This window comes from Choloepus didactylus, chromosome 2 (assembly GCF_015220235.1).
Source record: "Choloepus didactylus isolate mChoDid1 chromosome 2, mChoDid1.pri, whole genome shotgun sequence".
Classification (NCBI taxonomy): domain Eukaryota; kingdom Metazoa; phylum Chordata; class Mammalia; order Pilosa; family Megalonychidae; genus Choloepus; species Choloepus didactylus.
This window is the reverse complement of record NC_051308.1, coordinates 232065137-232092058: the sequence shown is the minus strand read 5'-3', so window position 1 is coordinate 232092058 and position 26922 is coordinate 232065137. Positions and strand designations below refer to the sequence as shown.

The window sequence follows — 26922 nt, the reverse complement described above, 5'->3', positions numbered from 1 at the left end:
GAAGGGGCTTAAAATCTAGACCAGGGGTTGGCGGACTGCACCCCCAGGCCAAAGCTGGCCCATCCCCTGCTTTTGTAAATAAAGTTTTATCAGAACACAGCCATGCCCATTTGCCTATGGATTGTCTCTGGCTGCTTTCACGCTATGGCCACAGAGTGCGATAGAGCCTCTGCGGCCTGGGAAGCCTAAAATATTTACAGGCTGGCATCTCTGAAAAAATCTGCCAGCCTCAGGTCTACACAAAGGAATCTGGCAAAATGAAGGCCCGGAGACCTCTTCCCTGGTTGGAGTCAGGACCTGTTACAGAATTCATGGGACCAAAGAATGTGCAATATGAAGTTGCAGGGTCCCTCATTCAAAACCTATTATGAATTGCAAGACAGTGACAGCAGAGCACTAAATCTGGGCACGACTGTGCAGATGGCATGCCTGGGGAGCTGGCCCTGCGTGAGCTAGAGGACACTCCTTCTGATGCTCTTACGTAGAACACAGCGCTGGGAGAAGAGGGATGGGTTGAAGTCATGACCCAGGGCTGTAAGTTGGGACTGGAGTCTCCAAACCCCCAGTCCAATGTCCCAGAAAGAATAGCCTGCAGACCCTGAACCAAGGAGCTGGACGACTGGCCTTTCTTCCTCAGCTCCCCACTTCCCACCCCCCCACCCCACGTGGGCCCAGCTCTCTGCCCCTCCGGCAGCATCTTGGTGATCAGCAGGAGCCAGAAGAAAGGCAGCCGTGGGAAGAAACATGACAGTTTAATGGAAATCTCTCTCTCGGATGGTTCTGTTTTCCATGTGCTCATCTGGAACTCTCTAATGGTTGTATGAGTGGGGGAAGGGACCCCGCTTTATGTAGCTATGGGACAAGCAGACAAGGAACAGGGTCTAATGGAAACCTCCCAAGTGGGGTGGCCACTCAACCCAGTCCCCCGGATTACGGGGCTTTACTGCTAAAGTCTGTGTCATCTGTCCTTGTGCTGGATGCCTTCCCTTCACCCCCAGACCCACTCTTACTTTTCTGTGCCTGTGTCTCCTCTGTATGAGTGACATCAGTGGGCTTCCTGCTCTCTGCCTTCCAGCTGGGTTTGGCCATGACCTTGAGGTTGTAACAGTGAGATGAGGGTCTTCATGCCCTGGCTCCCCTCTGATGGGCCCTGTGTCCCCGTACCCAAGCCCCTACTGGGTGGCATTCTCCGTCCACTACTGCTCTCTCAGGTGCAGGTAAACTTCCCACTCCTTTGCCCCCTTTCCCTTGGTTTCCGCTGGTTCCCGCCCCAAGTACAGCCTCCTGCCTTGGTGGATTTCCACAACCCTGCCCACACTACCTCGTTTGTCCTCTTTGCATGGGCCATCTGTGTCCTGCCAAGACCCTGCTTGACACAACCATCTTCCCCCAACCCAATTTGGCTCCAATCAAATAGAGGCTTGAACAATCAGATGGAGATTGGCACCAGCACTTCCTGAGTGTGCAGGTGGGTGCTGAAATGGAGCTTCTCCTCCGGAAGAGCTGAACACTCTGTTCTGGTTATCTATCGTTGCATATAAACTATACCGAAATGTGTAAAACAACAGCTATTTTTTAAATATATCTCATGATGATATGGGTCAGGAATTCACGCAAGGTTCAGGGGTGATGCTCATGCTTCTTATAGTATCAACTGGGGTGGCTGGATAGCATCCAGTGGGCGGCTGGTCTGGTCTTTGGGGTTTAAGCTTCACCCATGAGCAAGCACAGCTAAAGGCAGCCCAGCTAGACCCCTCCCTGTCCAGTTCGGCTCAGGGCTTCTCCACATGATCTTTCCAGCACCATAGTTAGACTTCATAGATGGTGGCACAGGACTCCCAGAGGGAGTGTTCCAGAAACAGGAAGTGAGTGGAAGTGGGTGCTCCAAGCTCCTAAGCGTGTGCCTGGAAACTGGGGCACTTCTGCTTTCTCTGCCATTTTCCATTGATCAGAGCAGAGAGCATGCCCTGTTTCAAGCTGAGGGAGCAGAGACCCTATATCTCAGTAGGGGGGAGTGTCAAAGAATATGGGGCCATCTTTAATACACCTTTACTCCATGTCCTCCTCCACTTAACCATCACCTTCTTCATTTGCTTAGAGCTGGACTCCCAAATAGGCTGTCTGGGACTAAATTCACCCTGTAGATTACGTTCATTTGATAGACACTGGGATTTTTTCTTTAATTAAATGTCTCTGGGCCTGCATAGGTTCCCCAACTAAACACAGGTCCCACCTCCTCTCATTGTCAGCCAGAGGCTCATACTTATTCCTGTCTGGCTCCTGGTCCACAACTTTGTGATCCTGGATTAGTGGGTACAAGGGACAAGTTTAGCCTAATGGGCTCATGCACTGGGACATAGATACACCCAAATAATCAAGATTTTTAGATAACTCAGCTCTCCCAGCCTGATCTCTGGGAGGAAATGTTGGTCCAACAAATGCGTAGACCTTTTCTGGAGGTCCCTAGATGAATTCTGCCTCTCAGAGTTTGTCTATTGTTAGCATGACCCTACAGAATAGCAGTTTAAGAACTTAGAGATCAGCTGCCCTCCACTGCATTTTATACATGAGGAAACTGAGGTCTAGAAAGAGGATGCAAGTTTCCCAGCATCCGCAGCCAGTTAGCAGGTGAGCAGAGATGGGGCCCAAGTCTCCTGGCTCCCAGCTCCACCCTCTTGCCACTCTAGCAGGCTGCTGGGGCTTGTGGTCAAGTGCTTATCTCCAGGAGCAACCAGCAGATGGACAGACAGGCAGGATCCACTGGGCCAGGCTGCCTGCAATGCCATGTGCTAATTACGGCAGGCAGGATATGCCAGCCTAGCAGTGTTTGCCGGCTCACCCCGTCCCTTGTCGAGCAGGTGGGCAGGCTGGCACAGGCTGCTGACAGTCCATGTCCACATTTCTACCGGCGGCTGGTTGCGCTGACACAGGCCCAGTTACTGCAGTGCCTGCCGAGTGTGGTGGGCCGGGCAGATTGGCACAGCGAGGACCTTCCCTGCAGACTGACAGCCCCTCCTGACCACGTCAGTCAGCCAGGCTGCACAAGCCGGGCATCTGTCCCCATAATGGGGCCTTGCTGGACACAACCTGTCCACACAGGTGTGCTTGCCAATGGGCAATCCAAGGTGGCACTGAGACTGAGCACAGCACTGAACGTGGCCACTGCGGGACATTGGGGGATGGGCGTCCCAGGCAGGGGAGCCGGACCAGAGCCTCACACACAGATACACAGATACACAGACAAGGATGGGACAGGAGGCAGCCATGCCCTGCCACCCCATCCCCCACCCCCACCCCCACCCCTCACACACATACCTGCCCACCAGGCTCATGTGAGACAAAAATCAGATTTGCAGCCCTGAAAGACAGACAGGTAAAGGGTCTCCTCTCTCTTTCCCAATTGCCTGTTCCCAAGCCTAGAAGGTCTTGCCCCTTTGATGTGCTGCCCACACAGCAGCCAGGGTGATCTGGCCCCAGTCGAACCCACTGCTCCCCTGCTTGAAGCTTTCAATGGCTCCCCAGCTCCCTTCCATAAAATAATAGCAGCTCCTAGGTAAGTTATATACCATGGCAGGCACTTGACAATAATAATGATAGCACACAATTATAGGATGTTTCAGTTTGCTAACGCTGCCGTTAAGCAAAATACCAGAAATGGATTGGCTTTTATAAAGGGGGTTTATTTGGTTACAAAGTGAGTCTTAAGGCTATAAAGTGTCCAAGGTAAGGGGGTACCTTCACTGGAGGATGGCCAATGGCATCTGGAAAATCTCTGTTAGCTGGGAAGGCACATGGCTGGCGTCTGCTCCAGAATTCTGGTTTCAGAATGGCTTTCTCCTAAGATGTTCCTCTCTAGGCTGCAGTTCCTCAAAACATGTCACTCTTAGTTGCTCTTGGGGCATTTATCCTCTCTTAGCTTCTGTGGAGCAAAAGTCTGCTTTCAAAGGCCATCTCCAAAATGTCTCTGTAAGCTGCAGCTCCTCTCTCGGCTCCTGTGCGTTCTTCAAAGTGTCCCTCTTGGCTGCAGCAAGCTCGCTCCTTCTGTCTGAGCTTATACAGTGCTCTAGTAAACTAATCAAATCCCAAGCTGAATGGGTGGGGCCATACCTCCATGGTCAGTTATCACCTACAGTTGGGTGGGTCGCATCTCCATGGAAACACTCAAAGAATTACAATCTAATCAACACTAATATGTGTGTCCACACAAGATTGCATCAAAGATGCAATACATTCAAACTGGCACATAGGACCTTTGCTGTATGCCGAGTGCTGAGCCCTTGACATGGAAGAATCCATTTCATTCTCCAGTGACCCTATGAGGTAGCACTACTGCTCTCCCCATTGCTCAGATGAAGAAACTGAGTCCTGAAGCTATGAAGTGACTTGCTGGAGATCATGTAGTTAGTAAGTGGTAGAGCCTGGATTTGAACCCGGGAGGTCTGGCTCCAGAACCTAACTCCTACCAAGCTCAGACTCCCAGGTGACCTTTCCCCCAGGCTCTCATCCCCCGCTGTCCACACGGCACCCCACAGAATCCTCCAGAATTGCTGATCATTCTTCACTCTTGGCTTGCCTTCTCTTGTACCTTTGCATGGCTGTCCTCCTTGCCTGGGTTACCCTCCTGCCCTATTCTTGTCTGCCTGCCAGGGTCTTCTCCATCCTCCAAGACACAGCTCAGTTGCCCTATGGGGCGGGGCCTGCCCTGAGCCCTCCCTGCCCCACTCTGCCTCCATTCCACCTCCAGCAGCCCACTGCAGGGCGAGCTCGTGCTGCTGACGTTTCCCTCCGTGACCCCCACTCCCACCCCACGATGACTGCGAGTTTCTCGAAGACCAGGATGTTATCTGAAGTCCCCCTGTGTCCATGGGTCCATCATTCAGATGCTGAATGAATGAGTGAATGAATGAATGAATGAATAACTAAGGTCATCTGAGTTAGAGGAGTGAAAGCTGAGTGTGGGTAGTGAAAAGTGGACTTCGTGGAGATATAAGATGGGCCAATAAGTCCCTCTCCCCTCCCTCCTCTGTCCTTCTCCATCCAGCCCCTCCCCTTCTGGAACAGGACAGAAGGTTTTGGCGATCCTGGGAAAGTCCTCTCTCTGGGGGTGATGAGTATATGACCCGGCTCCCATCTCTCATGGGATGTCTGAGGGGATCACTCTCAGGAGGCGGAAGGAAGGGGCTGGACCCGTCACCCTGAGCTGGAGGCAGAGGACGGGTGTATCGGCTGCAGGGCCCGCGGTGGCACCAAGCCCGAGGGCGGCCCTTTGGCTCCGGGATCTGAATTCCAAGCAGCAAGGGGGTGGGGGCGGGGAGGAGGATGAGCCTCGGATTCAAGGACCTGGATGCCCTCCTGCACCTCCTTCCTATGGGACCTGGGCACCTCCCTGCCTTTCTTTGGGCCTCAGTCTCCCCTTCTGTAAAGTGAGGGGTTCCCTCCTGCTCCATGTGTCTGCACCTCTCAGGCTCATTTGTGCACCAAGGGTCTGGCAGTTGATGGCCACCCAGAATGCTGCCAGAAGGCCCTGGGGGGTTAGGACCCTGGGTGAGATGGCCTGGGGGGTTAGGACAGTGTCTCCCGACTTGTGGTCCCCAATCCCTGCATCCAACTGACTTACTGTTTGAATTCTACTCCACCCCCCATTCAGTGAATTTAACCTCTGGGGTGGGCTTCCAGAGAAACTGACATTTTCAAACCCCCATTCCCACTCTGTTCCAAGTGACTCTGTGTACCCAGAACTTTGAGCTTGTAGCTTCTCTCCAGGCCCTTCTTGCTCTGTCTTGCCTGCCAGCCCCTGCAGCGTGGGTTGGGGGAGGAGGCACAGGAGTCAAGAAGAGAGGTTTCTGAGCATCGGGCCTGTGTCTGGGGGAGTTTGGTGGACTCAGGTGGTTGGGTCCTGACCGTAGCTTTATATTTGACTAATAGGAGCCTGTCTGGGGGTGGAGAGGGTCAGTGGGAAAGGGTTTTCATGGTGTTACCTCCCACCTTGGCAGATACAGCCTGGCATGTCTCATAAAACATACCCACAAGCACACCCTAGCGGACATCCCCCATGCCCTGGCTGGAGGCAAGGAGGGGGGTGTGTAAACTGGGCTTACAGCTGTGGTGCAGGCATCCTGCATAGACAGGCACACACACACACACACACACACACACACACACACACACAATGCATCCTCAAATTCTGAACTCCCACCTACACGTTTTCTTAGACACCCCATTTTAACTGTCACACTCTTCCCCAAGCAATGATCTAGAACTACACATGGATATCTTCACCCTTACTCTGCCTTGTACACGCACATGCACCCTCATACAAAGCCCATAAGCCCCCCTATTTGTGTACTTACCCCCTAATGACACATGTATACACCCACAACCCTGAAAAGACTTCCCCTTTCACAGGCATGCTCTCCCGCCATGAGCTGGCTGCCCACGGCTCCCCTGACTCCACCTGGCCCTGCACTCTCACCAGTTGCACATACCTCTTCGCCCTTGCATAGGCACCCGGCCACGCATGCGGGGCCCACAAAGCCAGCCTCTGCTCTCCGGGCTGCCACTCTCACAGGCCCCCAGGGCCCTCAGCCCACCCCGCACCCCATCCCTCAGCTGCTGTCTGCCATCACACAGTAACCAGATGAGACAAGGCAATTTATGACACCAGCTGTCTCTGTCAAAACCGGATCTCCCACACACACTGGGGGAAGCCAATTACCCTGAGCCCAGCCCTGCCAGAAGTCACAAAGGAGACAGAGCAGGGGTGGGATTTGGCCCCTTACAGTGCACCCGCCTTAGGTCCTTTCCGCCTCCTTCTTGTCCTTCTTGGGGATCTGGCATCCTCCTCCCCAGTCCTGCTGCGGGGGTGGGGCAGTGCGGATCCTGCCCTCCCCTCGCTGAGGCTGCTCCTCGGGCCCAGCTCCCAGGCCTAGTTTCTGCGAGAGCAGGTCCAGTCTGGAGAACAGGTGGGTGGGGGCTGGAGGAGGAGTGGTCCAGGGTCACCATGGCAACGAGAATCCTGTGCTGCTCCCCCTTTGCACCTGGCCATGAGTTGGCCACGTCACTGTCCCCTGATTCTCTCCATCTACCCCTGGGCAAGCAGCCTCATGCCCAGGACCCCTGCCCAGGTTCCTCTCTGCCTGGAATGCCCACCCTCTCCCCTCTTTTCCCCCTACCCCAAACTTCATCAAACTCCAGTGCCTCAACCTCTTCTTACCTGGACTTTGGAATCACACCCAGGTTCAAATCTCCGCTCCATGACTTACCAGCTGGGCGGTCTGGGAAATTGGCTTCCTTTCTCCGGCCAAAGTTCTTGCATCTGTAAAAAGAGATGTTCATTTCTATTTTAAAAAAATTGAATGAAAGTCCACTGTGTGCCAGACCCTTCTCCGGGAAGTAGGGACACAGCAGTGAACAAAACAAAGTCCCAGCTCTCACAGGCTTCAGGTTCTCCTGAAGGAGTCAGACAGCACATACTTGGGAAATTTAAGTGAGACGATTACGTTTCTTCACTGTCCTCATCTGCTTTGCTCACAGCTGAGCTCCCAGCATCAGCACAGCTGGGGAAAGGAGCTCAATCAGTGAAGGAAGGTATGAATGAATGTGTACGTGAATGAATGAATGGCTAGAGCCCCAACACAGGAGTTGACTTGATCTAAGTAAGCCCTGCAAGAACACTAGTTGACCTGGGGCTATCTTCAGATCAGGCCCTGGAGCTTAGCTTTTGGGGGTTTGGAATGGGAATGGGAGCCGCTTAAGTGGACCCTCTGGAGCACATACCATGTGGCAGTCCCTATGCTAGGCACACGGGGTCGAGTGAGACACGGAAGGGACTTTGAGGTGACAGCTGCAGGGCAGGAGTTTCAAGGTACACTCTTCATCACCAACCACAGTGCTAGAAACAGAGCAGTAAATGCACTTTAACAGCCACGTCCACTTTCCTTCACATGTTACGAGATGCTTCCACATCCATTAGTTCCTTTTAATATTCCTAACAACTCTGAGACAGGTGGGGAAACTGAGGCTCAGAGCCAATCCATGATCTCCCTGAGAACCCAGAGCGAGCAAGCAACGAGGATGCCCACAGTAGAAGTGAGTCTCCAAGGAGGCATCGCCGTGGCCCATTTACCGCCAGGACATGGGACTCACCTGGGCTGGGATTTGAACCTGCGCCAGCCTGACTCGAGAGCCCAAGCGCCACGCGCTCTTCCATGTCTAATCAGCTCATTAAAACCCTCCTTGCAAACACTCCCTCTCGCTGCCCAGCCACAGAGACCTCAGCTGCTCCATTTCCAGGAGAGCAAATTCCTTCCTGGGATAATGTAGGCAGGCAATTTAAACAGCTCCGGCAAAATACACCAGCAGTTTTCACTCTCTGCCACTATTACACTTTCCAGCCGCGGCAGGATTGGCCCGTAAGTGGGATATCAAGTTTATTACAGTTATTTCCAACCTGTAATTGGTTTTGTGGAACACAGAGAGAAAGAGGTTGGGGGGGTGGGAGGTAGGTGATTTTTTTTCCCCTTTCTTTTTTTTTCTTCTGGATTATGGCACCCAGGGATGTTGGTGAGGCAGCTGGAGTTGGAAACTTATTTGTTTTTCAAATGAAAACCCCAGCCTGCCGGCCACGGGCTCTTGCATTGCTTGACTGGACTAAGTCCCCTTGCCACGCTTTGGTGGTTCCACTTGAAAGGCAACACCGCCTGGCTGCAGCCAGGTTTGCTGGCAGGGGGGCAGCCGGGGACCCTGAGATGGGACCCAGTAGCCTCGGGGCCTGCGGGCAGCAGACTGAGCCCCAGTGAGCCAGGCTGGGGCATGAGAAGCTGAGAGCATCTAGGGCCGTTCTAGAAGCAGCCTCGGCGGAAAAGTTCCTCCGAGGTTACCCTGCTCCCAACTCCTCATTGACCATTTAGGGAAACAGGCCTAGAGAGAGGGGAGCAGAGCAAAAGCAGGTGATGGGACTAGAACCCAGGTCCCCTGAGTCTCTATCCAGAAATTTTCCCCTTCCACATGGTGTATCTGGTCATTTGGAGAAATCATGGCTGAGACGCCGTCAGGATAGGGAGGAAAATGCCACCCATTCTTGAGCACCTACTGTGTGCCAGCTGCCTTCATCAGAGCCTGCCCACCCTGACCAACCTCCCCACTTTGGACTTAAGTAAAAATAAATAATGGCTAATATTCATCGAGCACTTCCTCTTATGTTTGCATGTGTTGATACTTGCAAAACAATGCCTGGCCCATGGTAAGCACTTGATAAATGCAAGATAGTATTATTTCCATGACTGTTATTATTACCATGTCCCAAGCAACCCACCACCCTCTCTGTGCATGCAGCCTTCCGGACTAAGCTCTCACACAAGCTCCTGGTAGGTATTATCACTCCCATTTTGCAGATGAGGAAACTGAGGCACAATATCCAAGGTCACACAATGACAAGCTGACATTGGCAGAGTGGGGACTTGAATCTAGGCCTGTGTGACACCAAAGGACTATACTTTCCACTGTATGAGGCTTTCCACCATCCCCAGCCTCTTCCCAACTAATCCCTGCCGAGGGGTCGGTTCCAGCACGTACTCCCTGTGTGGCCTCTGGCAGCTCACTTGCCTCCCTCTTGGCTTCAGTTTCTTTATCTGCAAAATGGGATGATGACATATGCCTCCCAGGACAGTCCATTTATTCAACAACCCTTCGTGCAGCACTCACCGTGCGCCAGGCCTGTGCTAGGTGCTGGGAGGTGCAGCTACTAGAGTGCATGGTCCTAAGAACGGTCCCAAGGGCACAGTGGAGGTGAGGCTCGTGTGCACTGTCAAGCCCCAGGTAGATGTTGGTCAGGACGCAGATTTTTCACATAACCGTGGGCCCAGCCTCTCCTCTCTGCTCCAGGTGTGTTCTTTGCATAGTTGGGATGTTCTCCCGTATAGAAAAGCATGATTGCTGGAACCCGTGGGAGAGAGCAACTCTGGTTCATGCTGGTTCTTCTGGAGCATGTCCATGGGGGTGGTCAGAGGCCCCTGTCCTGGCTGGGCCAGGCTGCTCCTCCCAGGGATCCCCAGCGAGATGGGCTGTCCCCAGGGAAGTCCGTGTCATGGAGCAGCAGCAGGGTCTTCCCTGTTCTCCACGGTTTTCCCAGTGCCTGCCATGTGCTAAAGACTCAACTCGTTGATTCATTCATTCGTTTAGTCAATAAATAATTTACTAAGTGAGGACCATGTGCTGAACTCTGGGGACAGCAGTAAACAGAACAGATGAAGTGTCTGTCTTCATGGTGCCTATCTTCCAGGAGGGTCTATTTATTTACTATAATAAAAATCTATTGAGCAAATGAATGGACACAGAGGCTCATGGCCCTCTAGGGGGTGGTGGGGAGAAAACCCACACATCCTCAGGGCTAGGCATTCCCTGTCCACTTGCAGCTATCTGTTGGCCCTGGCCCTGGTGGGATAAACTTGGGGGTCCCTCCCCACCCTGGCACCGTGGGAGTGCCTCGAAGCCCTAAGACCTGCTGGCCTCCAGGTACTTGCTCAATGCATCCTCACGCTCCCTCCTTGGGCTCTTACAACGACTACTGGGCTCCCCTTCTCCCTGCCCCTACTCCTTCCACACACCCCCTCAACCCCCCAGTGCTTTGTGGCCCACACTGTCCACTGGCTGCTGCACCTGACTCCCTCTCCAGGTATGGACCCCCTGCTTTCATTTACTAACTTTCTGCATCCTCTGGCTTTTCTGTTCTCCAGCTCCAGCCCTGGGGGGTGGGGTGGAGAGAGGCCCAGAAAAAGAGGTAGCCTTGAAAAGTATCAGTATTCAGGAAAATAGCTGCCACTACTCAGCACTTAGCATGCACCAGACGCTCTTTCCAAGGCTTATCTTGTTTACTCGGGGCTTGGGGAGGTGAAATGACTTGCACAAGAGCACAAAATTTGTAGTAGAAAATCAAGAATTCAACTTGTGGTGGAGGGAATCAGTCTGGCTTCATGCACAAAAGCCTCCCATAGGCACGGGGTGCCAGCCTGGGACCAAGCTCTCCCTCAAGAGGGTCTGTCTCCTCCAGGAAGCCTTCCATGATCACTCCTCCCTGCAGCAGAATTCTTGGCTCCTCCACAGGTGTCTGGGAACACTTGGCAAACACCTGTTGCTGCACCCAGCATTGTCTCAACTCTGGTCTCTCAGCTAACGGTGGGAGTGGGTCTCCCCTCTCCAGACTGCAAACGAGCCCATGATGGGCTGCGACCAGGTCCAAAATTCATTTGTCTCTGCCATGGGGCCTAAAACAGCGAGAGGCACGTCTTAGGCCCTGGGAAATGTTTCTAGTATTAAAGGGGAGGCTTCTCCCTACACACCCACAAACTAAGACCCACATGACCTCCTTCTGCGGCCTGTGACCCCCACTCCCAGCCTCTGTCTCAGGAGCTCTAATTGCCAGGAATTGCAGAATAACCCCTTCATAGAGCTGCTCACCCAGCCCCCTAGGACCTGAGGGTGAAGTCTGAGTCTCTTCTTTTCCTTTCCCGTCCTGAAGCTGCAGGGAGGTCAGAGAGCAAGTTGCGGGGAACTGGGATGGACAGCCCGCCCTCCAGATCCCCTTAGCTGGAGCTCAGGCCGACCCCGTGTCTCTGACTGCCAGGACTGTTTAACGGAAGCAGTTATTTACTCCCCAGCTGACGGTGACACCCTGGAGAAAAAGATGTAAATAAAACCAAAGGAAAACTAGGTACGTCCTTGAAACTCCCCCGTCCCTCAGTCAGAAGCAATGATTTACGACTCGGATAATTCGTGGGTGCTTTATCTGAGGTGTGTGCGTTTGTGAGTGTATGTGTGGGATGTGGGTGTATTTTCCTAGTAATAAACCCCTCAGTCCCAGCAAATAAATTTGAGGAGACAGTTTTACTGACAGATTTTTTTTTCTCCTTTGTGTAATAAAAAAATGGAGTGAAATTTGAGATTGGGACGATAAGGGCTGCCGCATTTTAGGAGATAAAAAAAAAAAAAAAGCAGTACCTGAAGGAAGGAGGGGCTGGGAAAACGGCTGCAAGTCAAATGGGCAGGATGCCTTCTACTTTTATGACTTTGAGAGGGAGAAATTCCTCCCTCTCCGCTGGGTTTCTGGCCTCCTCCCTCAGAGCAGCCGCGGCTGGGGGTGGAGGGAGGGGCCCAGGGGCGTTTAATCTAGATCAGCCTTTCTCAGCCTGGTGGGCTGGGGCATAAACCCTGACCTGGGAGCCAGAGGCCTGGGTTTAAATCCCACTTTTGCCAAGAACCCAGTGTGAGACCTCAGCCAAATCACTCGGCCTCTCCAAGCCTCAGTTTCTTCATCAACAAAGTGGGATGATTGTGGTCTATTCTACTCACTTCCCAGAGACATTGTGGGCTTATACAAATGACAGGGGTTCTCAGCCTGGGCACTGGTGACATTTGGGTCCCATGACTCTTTGTGGCGGGGGCTGACCTGGGCATTGCAGGATGTTTAGCAGCACCCCTGATGTCTACACACTAAACCCCACTCATTATAACAACCAAAAATGGCTCCATTTATTGCCAAATGTTCCCCGGGAGGACAAAATTGGTTTAAAGGTACTTTGGTAGCTCTAAAAGACCAAATAAATGTAGGGGGGGAGGGAGAGAGATGGACGGAAGGAGACCCCCAGGCCATCGCCTCCTCCCCAGGCCGGGATATTGAGAAGTAGGAAGATGAAAGCTCTGGTTGCAACGTGGACCAGCCTCCCAGGGCCTCCTCCTCACCCTCATCCCCAGGCCACACCAGGCACAGTCAGCTGCAGGGACATTCTGCTGGGGGAGGACACTGGACGCAGACTCCAGCTGTGGGTGTTTGGGGGCAGGTATTTTTCCTGGGACAAGTGCCACTGCAGATCCCCATCAGGGAGGGTCAACTGCCCCTCCTCCTCCTCCTCTCCGGCTGCTTCTCTTTCTCCGTCTTCTGCCACTTGTCGTTGCCTCCAGTTTCGGAAGCTGGAAAGCGGGGCCGCTGGCTGCAGAGAAAGCGAGGTGAAAAAAGTGTTTCCCTGTCCTCCAGACTGCACCGAGGCTCACAGTCAGAAGGACACAAAGCTGTCAGAGGGGAAACTAGGGAAGTCATGGGCTGGCCTGGAGGAGACACAGGAGGGTTTGTGCTCAGCGATAGGTAAGGGGAACCCATGCAGTGGGAGGTCCCACTGCTGATCCCTCTCAGAGCCCCAGACACTGCAAATGCGTTTTCTGCTTTCTAACCATCACCAGCCAGGGCTCCCTGGGGACCATGATATGTTTGGGTACCAATGGGGATGGGGACATGGATTCGACAGAAGCCTCTACTCTTCATGAGCTTGCATTCTAGGGGAGAGTGACCAATATAGACGTGGCATACAGCAGGCACTCAATAATCGCAGGCTGGGATGGAACCTGTGTTCCTCAAACCAGTAGCAACAACACCTCCACCCCACAGATGGGGTCCAAGCAGGCTTGGGTGCAGATGTATCCAGAGGTGCCCAGCTGTGTCCCTGGGCTGGCGACAGATCCAAGCTCCAATCCCCACCTCTGCCTCCCCCACCCCCACCCCAGCCGTTTGGAGAAGCCCCATCCCTGGCCACAGTCCCCCTCCACCCTGCAGAGCCGCGGGGAGTTAATTCTACTTCTCCAAGCCCAGGCGTGAGGCTTCCCCGTCGCAGGCTGTTAGCGCAGAGCCCAGCTGAGCGGCGGCGAGAGGCGGCAAGCTCCCGCTCTATAATAGAGTTGCTGAGACAAGCGGGAAACTGCAGCCGAGTAAACAGATAAATAATTGAAACAGTGACAACACATACCTTGCTGCTTTGTGGAGTGACACTTTCATTAGCGGGAGGTAGCACTGGCGTGGGATACAGGCGGCACCTGGGGGAGCAGGACGCTTGGGTTCAGCTTCTAGTTAGCTGTGAACAGCGGGGCACCCGAGCGGCCTCTATCCTCGAGCTCCGCCTTTATTATCATCTCCTAAGGTCCCCTGCCTTCTCCAGGGCCTCCGTGTCTTCTGGGTGAAATGGGGACCTCAAGGCCTCCCACCGTCCCGAGGGCAGCCAGAGGAGGGCAAGTGCCCCCCACCCCAGCTCCCCTCACTCCATCCCCCAGTGTCAGCGGGTTGGGTTCCCCCCAGCCTCCTCCCAGGGCATCCCCTGCCTCCAGCCTCACCCCTCCTTGCCCTCCACAGCTGCAGCTGACTCCCCACCTCCTTCAGGAGGAAGTTGAGCTCCTTTGCCTATGAGGACTTTGTGATCTGGCTCGTTTTACCCTCCAGGGTCTTCTCTTTTCATGTCCTTTGGGCTCTGGGCATTTTGAAGGCAGTGTACTTTCACCAAGCAGGCACTGCTCCTTCCTGCCTCGGGGCCTTTGCTCCTGCTGTCCCCTCTGCCTAGGAACACTCCCACCTTTTGCCTTCAGAAGGCAATTTGGACATCACTTCCTCCAGGAAGCCCTCAGTGACTACCTTATCCCAGGATGTGGGCTGCCCCTCCTCTTGCTCCCCTGGCAGTCTGGACCTACCCCTTGGAGGATTTGCCAGAAATTACTGCAATTTAGCTTGTTTATCTCCCCATGAGATCTTTGCCTCGGTGACTGGCCCCAGCCCCACAATTCCCCATTCCTCCAGTCTCCTCCTCCATTCCTTCTCAGGCTGTGGCTCTGTGGCTGACTGCCAAACACGCTCACAGTCTCTAATCCTGCCCGTAGCTCCCCAGGCTTTGCTGCCCACTTCTGCAAAGCAGACCAGTCACGAGAGAGGGACAGCCAGGGCCCCTGGGAAGAGCTAGAGCCAACAATCAGGGTTCAAGCCCCAGCTCCCCTCCTTCCTCGCTGCAGGACTTCAGAGCCTCAGTTTACTCATCAATACAGAGGGGATGGCCTCCCCTTCCGCCCAGGCTGAATTCTAGCAATGACTGTGACATGCCGACAAGCAGCTTCTCCAGGGGCACCGGGGCCGTCTGGCCTCTGCATCACCCCAGCGTCCCGGGACTGGGCTGGCTGAGCACTCACCTGCAGTCACCTCTGTGCTCTGTTGCAGGTGACAGATGGTGGCACCATCAAGCAGAAGATCTTTACCTTCGACGCCATGTTCTCCACCAACTACTCCCACATGGAGAACTACCGCAAGCGGGAGGACCTGGTGTACCAGTCCACCGTGAGGTGAGGCCGTGTCCCGGGCTGGGGACGGGGAGGGGCAGGATGGAGGGGACGGCTGAGGAGGCCAGGAAGGCGCTTCTCCTGCCCTTTCACGTCAACTTCCTCAGCACTCTTGGGGGTTCTCAGAATCACCCTCCACGGGCTCGGCAAGCCCCAAGCTGGGGCACCACAGCTGAGGGGTGACCCAGTCCCCGGAGGGACAGAAGAGGCAGGAGAGGCCCAAGTCACTGCTCCAGCACCTCCCTCCTCAGCAGCTCCCCACCCAAACCCCACTTCCAGACGAGGACGCTGAGGCCCAGAGAGGGTCACACGGCCGGGAACGTCAGAGCTGGGATGTGAGCCAGGTCTGCGGGCTTGGAATCCCATGCAACACATTCTCCTGTACCCCGCGGACTCCAAGGCCACCGAGGCACCAAGCCTGGGAAGGAAAAAGCCTCCTGAACAACTGGAGGAGTCCTTGAGGATGGAGAGACTTGATATTTCTACCCTGACCCTTTAAGGCGGCTTTAAGGCAGCAGAATCCGCCAATTAGATCCCATTCCAGGCCCTGACATTTTCTAGGTGTGTGGGTGCTCATGGCCCCAGCCCTCCCCATGCACCCCCTAAAGGGCTCAAATCCATTTCATTCCTCTGACCCTTTACCCATACCGGTCCCTCTTCCCAGAGTGCCTGTTCCCCTTTGGTCGGCTGGTAAACTCCTCTTCAGCCTTCAGAACCCAATGCAAGCATGTCCACCTGTGGGATGCCTGCTTCAGGCCACTCCTCACCCCAGTGGGACTGACCTCCCCAAAGCTGGATTCCCACGGTTCTCCCAGTTCCCACGGCTTCACTAGAGGGAGAGCTCACTGCATCCGTGAAGGGTAGCTTCACACAGGCACTGAACATGCATGTGCGCGCACACACACACACACACACACACACACACACACACACACATGGGCACACCACACAGCCCGATGCTTGGCCTGGCGCCCCAGCCAGACAACGACAGGCTGTTCCCACCTGGAGGAGAAACCGGCTGTGTGGGACTCCTTGGCACGAGCCCGCGTGCGCTTGGCTTCCTGGGGCAGCAGTACCAGTCCCAGGCAGGCTCCCTGCTGCACCACCTTTGGACCCTGGTCGGTCCGTCTCTGTGACCATGAGCTTCAGGAGGACAAGGGCACGCTCCACTTCGCCTTGTATCCCCGCACTCAGCACAGGGCCTGGTATGCAGTAGGTGCATAATAAACACCCCCCAAACCAGTGAGGACCTGGATACGTCCCTGGGCCTTTAGGCCTCAGTTTCCTAATGAGTAAAATTAGAAAATGGGACAAGAAGATTTCAAAGGCTGCACCCAGCCCAGGCCTGGCAGGGATTTCGGTGAAGTGGGCCTCAGCTGCCCCTTTTGTAAGAGCGGGAAGGTGGGTGTGCCTCCCCGGAGGAGTAGGCTGGACAGTGCTGGAGCCTTTGTCTCCTGCCCCTCCTCCTTACCAGACTGGGTGCCAGGGGCTCAGCCCCAGTGCTCTGACCAGGGGCTCTGACAAGCACGTGGGTGCGAAGGGCTCTGACAAGGTGTGCAAATCCTGCACAGATGCCTTCATTTGTCTATGTATGATTTCTCCTGCACCTGCTCCCAAGGATTTGGGGTGACTTAACATATTGAAGCACACCTAAGACAAGCCAGTTATGATCGAGATGAAAAAGGAGATAAAACTCATTTCGGAGGAGAAAATAACTATTCTGGGAACCACAGATGACTCTGCAGCCAGTGAACACTCAGCTTCTCAGAAACCAAACGCTGCCTGTCCCCTGGCCCTGCGTGGGGATCACGGTCACTGAGGAGCACCCCCAAAACCCACTGCATCATTGCCAGTCTCCACCCCCACCCCCAACCCTCCGAGGAGTGTGGCCTCAGGATGACTCCTTGGTTCTGCTTCCTAAACGAGGAAGGACACCCAGAGACCACCCAGCGTCTTCTTGGCCACACCCTCCAGTGCTCACTCCAGCCTTGGGAGCACAGCCCCGTACCCGAAGACCAGGGTTCGAATCCCAGCTCTGCCACTTCCCACCGTGTGCTCTCCAGTTTCCTTCCCTGTCAAATAGGCTGACTGCTACCAACTTCCTGCAGTTGTGAAGTATACATGAAATTTATGTCTGACGGCCTGAATTCAAATCCTGGTTCTTCCAGCTTCCAGCTTTGGTGAAATCGTGGGTTGGTAACTGCGTGAGTTTCCTGATCTCTAAAAGGGAAAGGCCACCACTGCCCTGTGGGGACTGCAGAGTTAATTAGTAAAGTGCCATCAAGCAGTCTCTGAGCAGTGCTTGCAATGATGCATTATTGCCGCGTTCAATCCTCTTTCCCCACCAATAAAAAAAAAAATTAAAAATCCCTCACTTTTTATGTTCTCCTAAAGCTGCCTTACCAGCATTCTTTCTCTTTTGATGCCCATAAACAACCCCCTGGATGCAGGAAAGTATTATATTATTGTCATTTTCTCTAGCCTGTTTTAGAGGTGACAAATCAGAGAGGTCAAGAGACTTCCCCGAGAGCCCCAGCTGGACTTCATGAACTTGGTCAGACCCGAACCCTCTCTTCCTACCCCTACCATGCTGCCCTCCTCGTTTTACAGTTGAGAAAACCGAGGCCCAGAGAGCACAAGGCTTGCCCAAGGTCACACAGCAGCGCTGACCTAGACCCCACTCTCAGGCCTTGCCACCAGTGCCCTTTCCTTCACACCCTACATCGGGGGCAGGTCTCCCCACCTACCCCCTCAGCCTCATTTGGTGGTCTCCCAGGCAGAGAGGGCCCCAAGGAGCTGAGATGCCCAGTTTGGTGAAGACCCGGGGAGGGGAGGAAGGAGCAGACCCTCCCGGAGTCTTCTCCAATCCAGGCAGCGCGGTGCCCCCTCCCCGCCAGGCAGCTGTGCTGGAGACTGTGAGGAGGCTGGGGACCCCATTAGGGCTGGCAGCGGGGGGCACAGGACTCCACATTTACATATAAATGAAGATATTTACAAATTATTGCATCTCAACCAGAGAGAGCCCCAACTCCACAGCTGTCTGAGCTGGTTCCTCCTCAGCTGGGGAAGGTGGGCAGAGAATGAGGCTCAGGAGATTACCAAGAATTGACAGGGAGCAATTTCCCAGGGCACCAGAGAGGAGCCCCGGGCACTCAGAGAGCTTCTCCTCCCGCTGGAGGGACCCCAGGATGGAGGCAAGTCGGGTGGGGGTGGCGGGGACTCTGCCTGGAGCTGAGGCAGGGGTGGTGAGGCAGGGGTGGCACCCAAGCTGTGTAACCTTGAGCAGGTGCCTGCCCCCATCTTTCAAACGCCTTTCTAGTTTTGAGCCTCAGAACACAGAACTCCCAGCTTGGAATTTGCAAGCATTCATTCCATCCAAGGATATTTAATCCAGCACCTAGTAGGAACCTGGTGTGGGACAAGATTCCCAGGGGAACAAGAAAGGCGAGCTTTACATTCAGATGGGGAAGGCAAGCTAAACTCGAAAGGCAAAACCCGTGAATAAATGTATCATTGCAAATTGCACAAACACAGGAGTGAATACGAACAGTGATTGGTGATCGGGTAACGCAGGGCAGGCAGGGCCTGGGCTGAGCAGTGGCTGAGGTGCTGGGTGCCATTTCCATGGGGTCGTTGAGCAGGGCCTCTGGGGGAGGTGGTGCCTGAGCTGAGGACAGAAAGAGAAGGTGAAGGTGGTAGAGCCAAGGTGGGGGTGTGTGTGCAGAAGTTGTCAGTGCTCTGCCACGTCTCCTCCCCGGCCAGTCCATCCCACAGCTGCCCCCTGCCGGCCCCTGGGAAACCTCCTCAGGCTTTCTCAGGCCCCCAGAGCCCTCTCGGCCACACACGGGGCTCCCAGCATCCCCCGGGAGCAGGCTCAGCCAAGGGCTGATGGAAGTATGGCGTGAATTCCTCGGCCCCCAGCACGGCACCCACCCGGTGCGTTGTGGGCCATTTGTAAATCTTTGTGGGTGAATGAGCTAGTGGTGGAGTCCTTTCCGTGCCGTGCTCCCAGCTGCCGGATGGGCAGAGTGCCTCGGAAAATTCAGGCCTCCATGTCTCCCCCAGCCTCTTCATGCCAGGAGAATTGAGCAATCACTCTCAGACAATGCTGGGGATGAAAAGGTGAACAAGACCCACTAGGCCTGCCCTCAGGGGGATGACAATGTACGGGGTGAGGGGAGACAGACAATTAAAATATGTTTTAAATAATAAGGAAAATTATTTACAGTTTGTGGTGAAAGAAATAAGGACACGTGATAGAGAGTGATGAGAATAATGGGGTGGGGGCTTACTTTAGCTGAGCAATCTAGGAAGGCTGCCTGTAGGAGACAACATCTATGCAGATACCTATAGAATAAAAAGGAGCCAGCCAGGCAGGGACCACGGGAGGAAGGGCATTCCAAGCAGAAGGCACAGCAAGTGCACAGGTACTGAGGTGAAGAAAGAATCAGTGTGGTCTAGGAATTGCCAGAGGCCGGTGTGGCCAGAGAGCAGGGAGCAAGGGAGAGTTGGCATCCCCACTAAGTGCTCTGGGAAGACACTGATGGTGGCGGTCTGTTGTGCTGCTGTTTTATAAAGCTCACCTGGTTGTTGAGTGGAGGTTAGAAGGGAAGGAAGACAGAGCCTTCCTCAGTGGAGCCTGGGGAGGGCAGGGAGGCCTCCTAACCCACCTAAGGAGTCAATTTCCAAATCTGAGCAAGGCTGGGAGAGGGAGCTGGACCACCCCCTAGAGCTGGCGGGGGTGGGGGCGGAGCAGGAGGTAGGCATGGAGGCGGGAGAGACCCCCACCCAGTCTGGTCTCCCTTCCTGCGCAGGCTCCACCAGCCAAAGCTGCATGTGTCGGACAACAGCTGGGCAGGTGGGTGGGGCCTGTGTGCAGAATTCGAGTGCACAGCTACACCTTCCTAATTCATATTTACCAGGAGAGGGAGATGTGGGAGAAATCGCACAAATGAAAACAGAGCCTGGAGGATCGGGGATGCTGAAAGAAACTCCACTTCCTTTGTTACTTTTGTGATGCATCCTTTGTGCATTATTCCACCGTGCATTTTGAGTTTTTGCTGCATGTGAGGCACAGAGCAGGGTACCCAGTCCCCAGTGGCAGTCAAGATGCAGCCCCTGCTTCCAGGAGCCAAGCCCGACCCTCTTGGCGACACCCGTTAGCCTTTAAGCTCCTCCAAGGTTCAGCCGAATCTTTTTCATCTCAGTAACCCCAGAACCTGCTTGGCCTTTAGAGAGGAACAATAAATATTTGTGGAATGGAAGTAGGCAAAGGGGAGATAAAACATGAAGATAAATAGCTAACAATTCACACAATAAAGTGATGGCTGTCATAGGGAAGATTCCGATAGAAGCAGTGATGAATCAGAGACGCAGAGGCTGAGGAAGTGATGGAGAAGGTGGTATTTGAAGTGGCCACGGAAGTGTAAGTAGGTCTTAGACAAGAGGAAGCAGGAGCAGACACTCGAGGTGGAGGGCACTGAGCATGAAAGGTGTGGAGGCATGAAAGCACCTAAGTGCTTAAAGGTCACTTTGAGGAGGCAAAAGAGGGCTTCCAAGTAGAAGCCCTCTGGGACCCGTTTAAATGAAAAAAAAAAATTGTGATTGATCTTTAAATAGACACATTAACTGTTCTAAAGAGCAGAGAGGGGCTTGTTCCCCTTTGCAAGGTTAAATGTTCCTTCTGCAAGTTCGTCTATTAATTTGCAGGGCAAACTTTCTTCACTGTTGGTGCAGAGAAGAGCACCCTCGACCCTTGTGGCTTTGAAAATCTGAATTCTATAGCTCTGTTCTCCCTCTCCATATTAGCATGAACCACACATCTTTTCTCTCCAAAATATCCGTAAAGATTCTGTTTGCACACGAAATGGTCATTTGTTTATTCTTTCATTCAACCATCCAGCAAACGCACGTGAAATGCCTACTATGTGGCAAGCTTGGGCTGGGCGCTGGGCAACAAGACACATGCCTGCCTGTATGGAAAGGACTCTCCGAGGTTATGTCCAATTTCTGAGTCACCGTAAACCCGTTCCTCTCTCCCACACACAAAATCATCCTGGCATGCAGATAGGCAAGAGTGACATTATAAGAATAACCTTGAGCCCTTTTCTGCACTTATTCATAACTGATTATGTGACATGCCTCTCGGTAGTATCAGAATTAAAAACCCCCAGCCTTCAGCTCAAGTGAAGGGAGCTGGTTCCCATCTCGAAACCAGGGATTATTGTAGAAGGAAGGGCTGCAGCTTTCCTGCCAGCCACTAGGGGAACTTTTACTCAATGACTCCCTTTGAGAGCCCACAGTGGGTTTAAATGGAGCGGCTGCATCACCCAAGCAACAAGTGATCCACCAGTGATGTCTTCACCAAAGGCCAATTCATGCACCACCAGCACAGGGATTGCCTGGTAGGTTTCTTAAAAATACCGATTCCTGGGCCTCACCAAGAGAGAATTTGATTCAAGTGGTCTGGAGCAGGACCTGGGGAAGTTATCTTTTTATAAAACTATCCCAGGTGAAGCTGCTGGCAGCGAGATTTGGGAAGCTCTGTTCCACACACCTTCTATTTGGTCTCATGCACCAAATAATTCAGCAGGGAGCTCAAGGTGCGGGTCATTCTAGCGGCTGCTGCCGGCAGACAATTGTTTCAAGGGCCTCAGGGCCAGACCTGTTTGAAGATGATGAAATAGTTGGACCAGCCAGTGACCTCCTTGTCCATCCCCGAGGCCAGCAGGACCTGATGGGCACCGGTTCAATTACGCAAGGCTGGCCCACTCCCCACGCCCGGGCAACCACGAGGTGGCAGGAGAACAATGACCCCTAGGGCCCGAGGCGCCCACCTGCCCAGCCAGGTGCGAAGTGTCTCAGGAGGTAAGGCCTTGCCTGGGGCAGGGGCAAGATGCCAGCACCCCCCCACACACACACACACCCAGCAAATTCAGGCTCCTGGATGCCCTGGCCAAGCAGGACAACTGATGCCCAGTCCTGGCTCCGAGAGAGGGACTCGCTGAGCCGCTCAGGGTCCCACGTCTCCTCTGCCACCTCCGCCGCTGGCATCAATTCTATTTGACTTGCTGAGAAATCCGTCTAGCCTACCGCGCTTCAGCTGCTCCACCTAAGTTCCCATTAAGCTGCCGCCAGCCCCCTGCCCCTGCCACCTTCGTCCAGGCCTGGCCCCCCTCCTGGTGTTGAACTCTCAGTTTCCCCTTCTCTCCTGCAGGGGTTGCCTGTCCTTCTCTGTCTTTGCATCTCAAGGCCCCAGAGGTCCCAGGAGTTTCAAGGAGGTCCCTGTTTCCATGTTTTTATTTGGCCTTGGGTCAGGGGAGACATTTGAGGCAGGAAGTTGGGAGATGCTCTGTTGAGTCCTTGGCTGCCATTGAGGCAGCCTACTCCACCCACCGACCCCCCATTCTATTTGCCCCCAGACCACACAGAAGCCCAAAACCCCTCTCACCAGTTACCGCCCCCTGGGAGGGAAGTGCTTACAAAGCTGTCTGCTGCCCTCTGGTGATGCACTGGGTTATTGCAACTGGGGGGTCCCTTGCCTGGGGCCCCCCAATCACCCACCAAGGATGGCTCAAACCCACTCTCATCCTTACTTCCTGGCTCTTGTCTTCCCGAAGCAGGGACCCTCTCTTTTTCATCCCTGGGCCCTCAGTGACCAGAATAGAATCTCAGTAAAGGCTTGTTGAATTAATGACCTGAGGGGTTATCCAAATGTGGAATTATCATTTCAAACAGTCAGCAAAAGTCTTTCCCATCTATTATCTGATTAAACCCTTACAAAGATCCTTTGAAGTACAGATCCCAAACTCTATTTACAGGCGATCAAGCTCAGCCCAGAGAGGGGAAGCGACTTGTGCAAGGACACAGAGCGAGAGCTGGGAGAGCAGACTCAGGTGGGGCCTAGTCCCTGTGCTGATGGAGGGGGGTGACTCTGGGGTAGCTCCTTCCCTCCTCAGCTAGCCAGTGTGCCTTTCTCCAGGGCCCTTCTAGAGAACTTATCTGCAGAGTTCTCTAACTGAGGAAGTGCAAACTGGGGCAGTGTGGTGGGAACATAGTTTGATTATGTGTCAAGACAGGTTTCCAGCCACCTTGGGTAAGAGCTTGCCCAAGTCATTCATTTGTCATTTAACAAGTGCTGCTTTGTTAACTTCTCTCATTTTGGGAAGCAAAGTTGTAGAACCAAGTTCTCAACCCTCGGGGACACTTTAGAAACAGCTGCAGGAGCTTTAAATCCTCCTGATGCCCAAGCCAAGCCCCTGCCCATTAAATCAGAACTCCAGGGGTGGGACACAGGCATTAGTGCTTTTAAAGCCCCCTGGGCGATTCCCATATGCCAGCAGGTTTGAGAACCACTGTGGTAGAACATTGGGGATCATTAGAAAGAGTTTGCATTTTACTCTAAGAGTGATGAGGATTCGTTGCAGAAGTAATGTGATCTCGTTTATATTTTGATAAAAAGATCACCTGAGCGCTTGGGGAGGGTGCAGAAGTGGAAGCAGGGAGCCCGGGGAGGAGAGGCGGAGGTGGGGAGAAGCGTGGTAGATGAATTTGCAAGTTGGCAGGACCCACTGATGGATTAGAAGTGCGGGCATCAGAAAGAGAGGGTTTAACGGGACCCCAGGGCCATGGTATAGCATTCAGGTGAAGGGGGCTTCTTATGAAAATGGGGAGGCCAAGGAGGACACTGGAGCTGTGGGTGGGGTCCAGAATTCATGAGTTCTGTTTGGGCCCAGTTAGACACCCAAACGAAAATGGCAAGTAGGTCCATGGATACTTGGGGTGACGGAGAGGTTGTGGCTAGAGATACAAACGTGGGAGCCACCAACACCAGATGGCACCTAAAGCCACTGCCCCCAACTGGACTTGGGCAGCCTTGAGGCACGCAGGCCAAACCCTCATTCTCCAGATGAGAAAACCGAGGCTCAGAGACCTCAGGTGACTTCCCTAAGGTCACACAGCAAGTCTGCCATGGAATCAAAATTCAAATTCTGGCTCCTAGATGAGGACCATTTCCACTCCACAGAGCTCAGCACAAGCTTTTCCCAACCCGCAGCCGGGGGGATGGAATTGCTGAGATGGCAAATAATTTATATATCTGCAGTCAGAAAACCAGAGCTGTTAGAAATTATCTACACACACTCTCTCTCTCACACACACACATCTTATCCTTTTACTCTAAGTAAAAAATCAGTAACCCGGACTGTCAGCTTTATTACTAATTACGCAACTACTTTATTGCTGGTATTAAAAAAAAAAAAAAATGAAGGCTTAAAATGTCCAGGAAAGACTTAATTTAGCCAACAGTTCAGAACAAAGTATTTGTTGCCGTGGTATTTCTTCACATTAGAATTTGCTCCGGGTGATTCAAACTCCTCTTTAATATATTACTGCAGCCTAATAAAGTCCTGGGTTCTGGGAGAATCTGCTTTGTCTCGGAAGGTAATCATGTTTCGGGGGTGGGGGTTAGGTGGGATTGATGGGACCGAGGGGTCCTGGACAATAAGGCTGGCAGAGGGAAGGAGATGTATGTGGGTGGATGCAGTGCACAGCTGAACACACAGCTGCCACTCAATAAATGGAGGGGTGAAAGAATGAATGGATGGATGGATGGATGGATGGATGGATGGATGGATGGGGAGGAGCTCCTGGCTGGATCACCAGATTTTTGCAAAGCTAAACCTTAGTCAAGAAAAAGAAGTCACCTGAAACTTGGCCTTGATAAAGATAAAGGAGATGCTAGAGAGAGATGGCTGAGGCATTGGGCCTTTATACAAAATAGGGAACTGCCACCTCTATTTGCAAATAACTGACTTCACAGGAGCCCCTGAAGCAACCTCACACAAAGTTGCAGGGTGGAGTCAACCTTCTTCATTTTACAACAAAGAAAAAGACAGAAGTTAAGTGACTTGAGCTTAACTCTCTGGGCTACGACATCTTAAGTCCTTTCCCTGGGCTTCTCCGTCCCCTGCCGCTGGGGTTCCTAGCAGCCGGAGCGAGCTTCCTAGAGTGAAATCAGATCATGGCACCTTCTGCTTAAAGCCTCTGAAGGCTTTCCTGCTCATTTAGGATAGATTCCCGGTTTCCAGTTAGGCTTACAAGATTCTGTGTGGTCGGTCTGCCCCGGCCGCCTGGCCAGCCTCACTCCCCGCCTGCTCCCTGCCCTCACCGTCCTCCAGCCTCCCTGTCTTCTCGCCAAGCTCGTGCCAACCCCAGGACATTTGCTCTTGCTTTCCCCCAACCTGGTGCCCTCTTCTCCCAGCTCTCGGTCTCAGCTCAAATGTCACCTCCTTCACCTCCTCAGAGCCTCCTTCCCTGTCTCCGGGTCTCAAGTCCCAAGACCACCACTCATTCTCGATCCCATCGCTTCCGTTTTTGTTTGTTTGCCTGTTTTTTTGTGGCATTTGTTACAATCCGGTATGACTCTCTCTTTTATGTTTCTGGAGCATGTTGTCCTTCTTGCCTCTCAAATCCAAGGACCCTGAGGATCAGGACTTGGTCCCTTGGATCACTCTGTCCCCCAGTGTCCCAAACAGTGTCAGGCACCCCCGTGGTCCACAGCCGGTAAACATTTCTGGTACGGATGTGTGAGCTCCCGGTCAGAGGGCAGGTTCCAGTGCCAGTCATTGAGCCTGGAGACCTGTTTGAGTCCCAATTCTGTGACAAAGCCACAGTGTGACCATGGCTGGCCACGCGACCTCTCTGAGTCTCAGTTTCCTTTTTCCCAGTGCACAAACTGGAGGAGGACACTAGGTGACCAGCAGCCTTCCCAGCTCTGAACTCCCACCTGCCCCTTCCTTGGCACACGGTCTGGGGAAGCAGGCTGCGGGCAGACCCCAGGATGACTGGGCTGGCACACAGACAGGGCCGGGCAGGGGAGAAAGGCATGGGGGGTTCCGGGACCCAGATCCCGTCCCCTATCTGCTCTGTCTCCCCATTTGGATTCTTAGGGGAGCAGCTGGCTCCTTGCTCAGGCAATTTCCTCGGAGCTGGGCTGACACTCCTAATTATTATTTGGAGAGTTTGGGGAGGCTCAGTTAATTGATTCATATTTCTTTCCTTGACAGGGCATTTATTTGGTTGTGTCTTTTCTCCCTGCCCCCCCCCCCCCCCCCCGCGCTCAGTTAATGTTCCTGGGCATGTTGAGTATTTCATGGGGGCCAGGGGACAAAGTCTGGTTATAACTCCCACCCACCCTCAACCCTGCCAGGGGCTTTTGAGCAATTTAATCACTTTAATTTACCTTCCCTGGACCTTTGCTTCCCCCAGGAGTGATGATATAGCAAGAGTCCTAGAAACTGAGGACTAATAATAACAGTAATGACTGATGTTCATCAAGCTCTTTGCACCATGCCCTGCTCTAAGCCTCTCACATGCATTGGCTTAGATCCTCATAACGTTACAAAGAAGGAGGTCCTAGTACTACCCCCATTTGTAGGTGAAAAAATATAGCACAGAGAGGTTGAGTAACTTGCCCAAGGTCACACAGCTGGTAAGAGGCTGAGCCAGACTTCAGACCCACCAGATGGATGGGAGCACTGCTCTGAGAGTGCTCCAGCAGGCCTGGGGGGTACAGGACCCCTGACCACCCTATGGCCTGCATGTACCAGGCACAATCAGGGATGACATCAGGCAGGACTCAGAGCCTCAGCTACTTTGTCAATAAAAGTGGAGTAATGACCCCAACCTGCAAGCCGTGGGCAGGACTGTAGGAGTTACAATCTTCAAAATGCTTAACCCAGCATCCAGTTAAATTAAAGAGTGCTGACTCACAGGTGCTTGTTC

General features: G+C 53.4%; 1 protein-coding gene across 1 annotated transcript in view; it reads left to right on the top strand.

Moving 5' to 3' along the window:
• Positions 1-26922, top strand: part of IGSF21 (immunoglobin superfamily member 21) — a 244034-nt gene that overhangs the window by 149752 nt on the left and 67360 nt on the right. The window contains exon 3 of the mRNA XM_037828361.1: positions 15020-15141. Within this exon, the coding sequence (XP_037684289.1) occupies positions 15020-15141 (122 nt within the window). The remainder of the gene's footprint in view (positions 1-15019; positions 15142-26922) is intronic.